General features: G+C 47.5%; 1 protein-coding gene across 7 annotated transcripts in view; it reads right to left on the reverse strand.

Annotated features, from left to right (window-relative positions):
- The window catches only part of DCAF6 (DDB1 and CUL4 associated factor 6), a 156,391-nt gene extending 149,679 nt beyond the window's left edge, over window positions 1-6,712 (reverse strand). For 3 of the 7 annotated variants that reach the window (XM_075909054.2, XM_075909049.2, XM_075909043.2), the window contains exon 1: window positions 6,463-6,712. In XM_075909054.2, the coding sequence (XP_075765169.1) occupies window positions 6,463-6,556 (94 nt within the window). In that variant the 5' untranslated portion in view covers window positions 6,557-6,712. Of the gene's footprint in view, window positions 1-6,095; window positions 6,239-6,462 lie in introns of those variants that run through there. The other 4 variants (XM_075909079.2, XM_089773248.1, XM_075909070.2 and 1 more) reach the window with 4 other exon arrangements.
- Window positions 6,713-6,801: the final 89 nt, after the last annotated feature.

Here is a 6,801-nt window from a genome sequence, read left to right on the forward strand (position 1 = left end):
CTCCAGCCCCAGCAGCAATCAATCAGGGAGCTCTAGCCGGGGGCATGGAGCTCTGGCCCCATCCCTATGCCCTGTCCTCAGAGTTCTGGCCCTGGCTACAAAGCCAGGCGGCTGCGGAGCTCTGCCCCAGTTGTACAGCTCTGACTTTGGTGCTCCAGCAACAGCTGGACCAGCAGCATCGAGAGATCCCCTAGGGAGGTGGGGCTGGCTGAAGCCCTAGCCCAGTTTCAACAGGGGCCAGGAGGGGAAGGCCCTTCCCTGGTCTGGCAAAACCCCTTGTTCAGGATCAGTCAGGTCCCAAGAGTGCCATACTGGTGAGGTCTAACCTGTAGTAATATGGGATACTACTAACAAATTATGGATCTATCTTCCTCTTTTTCAGGCAACACTGCTTCTGCTTCATTAAAGACTCTAAAATAGACAAGATATCAGATTTATATAGTTCCTTTCATTCTGGAGACGTCAAAACATTTAACATATCTATACATTTTAAAAGTACCAGTCTATGTTAGGAGCACTGACTTCATCACCATAATTCTACCAGTGTGTCAGCTGTTTCAAAGTGCACTACACAATATGGCATGCCAACAATGAACAGCATGAGTCTAGTGGTAGCAAAGAATATCACATCCAATTAAAACTGAAAAGGACCCTTAGGCAAAGTAATTATCCAGAAAGGAATCTGAGAATACAATGATTTACTGTTCTACATTTGCAAAAGTACCACAAGATCTTTAATAACTAAAAGTGGTAAGGACTTCAGTTTCAGATCTCATCAAAGAGATGGCACCTCAGAAGCACAATTTTTCATCTACTAGGACACTGGCCAAGATGACTCAATGCCACCTAATGAATCACCAACAACCTCTTGCAGCATCTTGGTCTTCTTTGGAGATTTCAAATATGAGCACTGAGCCTAATTTAATTACAATGCTGACAAGATCATAGCTGCACGTATAATTGCAGTGATACGATGGGCCTTGATTGTCTCCTCTATCACTGCAGATGGGATCCTTAAGACAGAGATATTTCCTCCCTCAAACACACATCCACAAAATTCTCATTGCAGCAGCCCCTCTTTCAGAATTCCATCAGGACTTTTATAGGACTTGAGAGGAACACAAGGGGGGCAATTATTTATAAGTGTTTCAAAGTCAAACTCAGTTTCCTTACACACCTAAATTCCTCCTGTGGGAATCTACGTAGGACAGTACATTTCTGTTAGTCTCTAAGGTGTCACAGGACTATTTTGATTTTAAAGTTACAGACTAACACAGCTACCCCTGTGAGACTTATAGGACAGTATAGAGTAACACTTATCTTTGTTAGACCAGCTACTGTAACAATTCAACCTATCAACCCAAAGTGGTCAAGATGAACCAAGTTTAATACCAGAGCTAACAATCACCATAAGGTAGCATGAGTCACTTGACTGCCAACCCTAGATTTTCAGAAGATGCCAAGTAGCTTTTCATCTAAAAATTAATAGGGAAAGGATTATAGACTGTACCACACTCCGATATTTCACTAGAATGTAAATTAAAGGGAAATCTAGTATATATTTGAGAGAATTTGTCTGCTCATGAACTCCTCCTACATGATGAGACTTAGGACCACCAAAGTGAATACACAGCTTTCTCTTATCATAATTTAAAGCAAAGTAAGAGTTTGGATATACCAGGAAACTAGGATGTGCTTTGAATGGGATTGCACCTCATAAAAATCCTAGAGAAGAGAGACAATTACTAGGCAGGTGAAAGGGGCTGCCCTCCCCCTCCCCCGCCATCCAAGACAGTCCATCTACTTCCACCAAAGCGCCCACCAGAGGGGGGGGCACTGAAGCTCCCCCACCCCCAAGTCATACAGGAACATTGCTGGCTGTTCCCCATCATGGAGCAGGGAAAGTGCACAATTTGCTGCATTCCTCACTCTGGCTTGAAAGAGCAGGAGACAGATGAACCTGGACCCGACCCAGCCATGGGATATGCCTCTCTCCCCCAGCTGTGTTCAGTGGAGCTGCAGTGGCCATGGAGAGGTGCTTCTAACTTCGCTCCAAGCTGCTGCCCTGATAGAGGGCTGGGTGTCCTCTCTCTCTCTCTCTCTGGGGACAGCCTGCATATTGAACCCCTCACCTCTAGAGCAATGATTTTAATAAAACATATATATTTTCATTTTATTTTCCAAAAAAATTGAAATTAATTGTATTAAGGACCAAAGAAATGCCAGGTAAATTTTCTAGTGTTAATATTAGGAATGTTAGGCAGTGTGTAATTGAATAGTCATGTAACTGCATCAAATTTTATCTATTACATGACTATTCAATAGTCCCTGGAGGGGGGGGGGCCAGCAGCCAGCGTGCTTCCGGCCCCACTTCCAGGGACAGATCTGTCCATTGGGAGCTCGGCCCCCCGCCGACAAGGGCTGCTGCCACAGAGCAGCTCCTGTCCACAGCGAGCTGAGGCCCACCAGACAAAGATTGCTTTGTGGTAGTTTCCCCTGGGTCCCTCCCCACTGCTGCCTCTGACACAGAGGCAGCAAGCGGGGGTAGAATTGTATGTAGTTGGCAGGATTAACAGGTAAGACCAGGCTTATTGGTTAATTGTAAAGTCATCTGCACACTGACATCCCTAATTATCACATAAATAAAAGACCCACCACACTATATACATATTATACACACACATATCTTCTTCACACCACGTTATCACCAACAGATTGGGTAATATATTAACAATGGGCTCCTGGAAGAGGATGGAGGGAACTGGATGAACTCTTTCTGTTTGGACTGTTTACCCAAAACGGTTTCAACGGATTAAAAAAAAATCCACCCTACATTTATGTCTGATGCCTCAAAATGATATTACTATACAGACAACAAGTCAAAGTGTATGGCATTTAAAAGCAACAACAGCAGCAGCAAAACAAAACCAAAAAAAGTGTACAAGCTCTATCTGAGTTCTATCAGAATGGTAGACTAGGTGACCAGGGTGATCTTCTAATCCTTAGAAGATTACTGAGACTTTTATCTCTAATTCAGTCTGCATCACTATGGACCAATAATCATTTTGCCATCTGCTAACTGTCTGGCCATAACCTGTATGAAATGAATTTGTGGTCTCATTCCAGTGTCCTGTTGAGCGAGTGCCTACATATGACCATAGAGGAGACCTATATGTACCTGACTGAATGTATACCGCTGTAAATAGTAGATATATCCTTTCAATTAAGATCAGTTTCAGCAGAGACCAAACGGTGACTGCAACATAAAAATTACCATATTATTAAACAAGAATATATTTTTTGGTACAAGACCAAGCAAGTACATCAATGACTTAAAGGAGTTAAAAAATAAATTGTATTAAAGTAACATTCTGGATACAATTCAAATATGTCCTGGTCCACAATAGTTCTGAATGCCAGTTAAGGTTTGTACTTCTTCGGAGCAGTTTATATTCACTCTGCAGTATGGACTGAATAACTTAGAACCAGAAGCCTGCTAGCAAAATTACACAGGCTTGGCATCTCACTGAAATATGGACTGTTACCATAAACTTATCAATCTCTTATTTAATTAGAAACTGTTAGTCTTTAATCTTTCCACCAAATTGCCCCCATTCTCTCTTCAAACTGGGGCACTGTTGTTAATCTAGACCTTTACAACCATCAAATCATCTGAGCATTCAAGTTCTGTTACTACATCTATCCACTAGAGCAGTGATCACCAACCTGTAGATCGGGATCTACTAGTAGATCTTTGGAGTCTCTGACAGCCTCCCAGCCAAACCAGTCAGGATCACCTATCAAGTCTCTGCACATCAGCTGCCCTTCCCATCACTGCCCTGCTGCTCCTGCACAGAGCCTCAGAGCAGTCCTCTGGGAGCCTCTTGCTTGTTGTGCAGAGTGGGGGAAACAGGCAGGAAGGCACTGATGTCACTGTCTCCCTCCCCTGTATCCCATCTTCACAGAGTGAGGAGGGTGGGGCCTCGGCAAAGGGGTGGGACAGAGGTATTTGGGTCTGAGGTAGATCCTGGACTGACAAATTGAAAAAGTGATCTTGTGCTTAAAGATTGGAGACCACTGCAGTAGAGTATCCCAGCTGATTATGATAGAAATATAGCCATGTTACTCTGGTGTAGCTGAAACCAAAAACAGGACTATGTAGCTCTTTAAAGACTAACAAGATGGTTTATTAGATTATGAGCTTTCGTGGGCCAGACATATGTGTGTTCATTTTTTAAACTGTATCCTTTGGTATATATATATGGCTGTGACAATTTTCTTCCACTATTTGATATGAGGAAATGGGTCTGGCCCACGAAAGCTCATCTTTAAAGTGCTACATAGTCCTGTTTTTTGTTCCCGCTGATTATAGTTGTCAAGGTGTGACAAGTGGAGAAAGTCAAAAATATTAAGGACGAACTAGCTCAAACACCACCTTAAATTTCACTGAAAAATCAACTGAAAGCCAAAGCAGATCACATATGGAAGCAGGAGGAATACAAAAAATCTTCACAAAAAGAAATCATACTTTTAGCATTGATTCTTTGGTTTAAAAAGTCACAGGTGTATAGGTAAAATTTCACTCCAGTGACCTTACTGCACCCAGTTTAAATAAATACTATATTACTATTCTAGTAGAACCTAGAGGCCCTAAAAGAGATTGGAGATGTACAGCATGAGGCAATACACCAGGCCTGGGCAAAATACAGCCCACTGGCCAGATGCGGCCCATCAAGCCACCAGGTCAGCCCTCTGGATGCAGCGGGGACCCACAGGCAGGATCCTCTGCTTGCCTACAGTACCGCATGCCACTCAGAAAAGTGACTGCAGGGCCATTTCTCTTTCAAAACTGATCTGGAAGAGGAGAGGCACAAGGCTTCAGGTGCTGCCACCCTGCACCCGGAACAAACCCATTGTCCAGTTTCTGGCCAGAACCTGGACAATGGGAGCTGCCTGATTGAACAACAGGCAGCACACGAAGCCCCATGACCCTCTCCCCTCCAGCTTAGTTATTCACACAAGCACATGGCTCTGCAGGCTGTGCAGACACATGGTAGGCAGGCAGGCATGCTAGCTAATTGGCTGAGAAATGTTTTAAGTTCTGCATGCATTTAGCTCAGCAGGCTGGCTGGGCTGCTAGCTGGTAAGTCTCCTGGACAGAGCCTGCCTCTGACACTCTGCCCCTCCATTCAACATATCCAAGCCCTCTGCCCCCCTCCTGCACCCCAATCCCCTTAATCCTCCTACCCTAGGTCACAAACCAAACCCCTGTATCACAATCCCCTGCCTTAGGTCACAACTGCCTCCTTTACCCAAACTCCCTCTCTGACTCCACTCTCCCTCCTGCACCTCAGTCCCTTTCCCCAAACTCCCTTCTGCACCCAACCTCCACCCCAGACTCTGCACCTCCTCCATTAATATCATGGAAGAGTGCAACCCTCAACCACTTTCCAAAATCTTGGAATGGCCCCTCGTCAAAAATTATTGCCCACCCCTGTACTACACAGAGAATACCTGTCCCATTTCAAAGATCCATAGGGAAAAATTACAAAACTTAACACAAATAAAGGCTTTACTCCCACCGTAAAATGTCAACAGTCCTTTTGGAGTAAAATATCAGTGTTGGAAACTTTAAACAGTAGTAGTATTTGGGTAATGTAGAAGTGCTAGAAAGTGAAACCAATCCATCTTAGTATCCAAGATGAATAAAATACAAACAGCAAACGCACAGCATTAACGGGTAAGCATTAAGTGGCATTTTAAAAACTACGCTAGTTACGGATCCTGAGCTATTTTTAACACAAGTAAAGGAATGTTAAATAAACCGGTATTTTAAGATGACAGTTTCAAAAGTGCTCTATGGAGCACTGCCAGCTCAAGCAACGGGAAGAGACACAGCCTGCCCTGCGATAACAATCACAGGAGTGTCTCCTAAGTCCGATCCCTGAGCCACCTCGCAGCCCCGGGGCGCCGAGTGAGCACGCAACGCGTTTTGTCCCTGGGCTGAGACGCCCGTGGCTCGGGAAATGAAAGGCAGAGCTAAGCAGGCGGGACGGGCAGAGGCCGTTACGTTTCCACTCACTGACGCTTCCTACCATCGGTGCTAGAAGCCAGCCCCGGCTTGAAGTGGTTTCCATCGCACAGCGGGCTGACAGCTCTCAGCAGCACCCGCCCCGGGCCAGCTGCTCCAGCCTCCTCGCTCCCCGCCTCGGAAAACCCTCCAGGCCCCGGTGACCCACCGGGGAAGAAACTTTGCGGGGCCGGGGCGCGGCGCTGGCCGGCGGGGCAGGGACTGACCCAAGCCGTCCCATGGGGGGCGCGGCGGACACACAACCCCCCCCCCCCCGCGGCTGTCGGGCAGCGCTCCGAGAGGGGGGGGGGGCGCAGCTGTCACTTTCGCCTGTGCCGCGCGAACCCCCCCCCGCTCCGAGCGAACGGCAACGCGCCCCTCCCCCCGCTCACCAAGGTAGTGTCTCCGCAGCAGACCGGGCTCCTCCAGCCCCAGGCTCCGCTTCCGCACGTCCCACAGCAGGTGCGGGCAGCACCCCCGGGACATGGCAACGCGGACGGGGAGTCGCTGGGGGGGGGGGGGGCTCGGGCTCAGACTCGGCGCCGGCGCCAGCCGCCCCCCGCGCTCACCATGGAGACCCGCTCGCTCGCGCGCACCCGCCTGCTGCCGAAGAACGAGCGGCCGCTCCACTCCCCTCCCCCCCCCATCTCACCCCGCCCCCTGACTCCTCCCCGACCCCGTTCGCAGCGCTCGAGACTTACACCTATCGCGGGAACGTCACTTTTGGTGGG

The sequence above is a fragment of the Pelodiscus sinensis genome, chromosome 1 (assembly GCF_052426305.1).
Source record: "Pelodiscus sinensis isolate ZL-2025 chromosome 1, ASM5242630v1, whole genome shotgun sequence".
Lineage (NCBI taxonomy): Eukaryota > Metazoa > Chordata > Testudines > Trionychidae > Pelodiscus > Pelodiscus sinensis.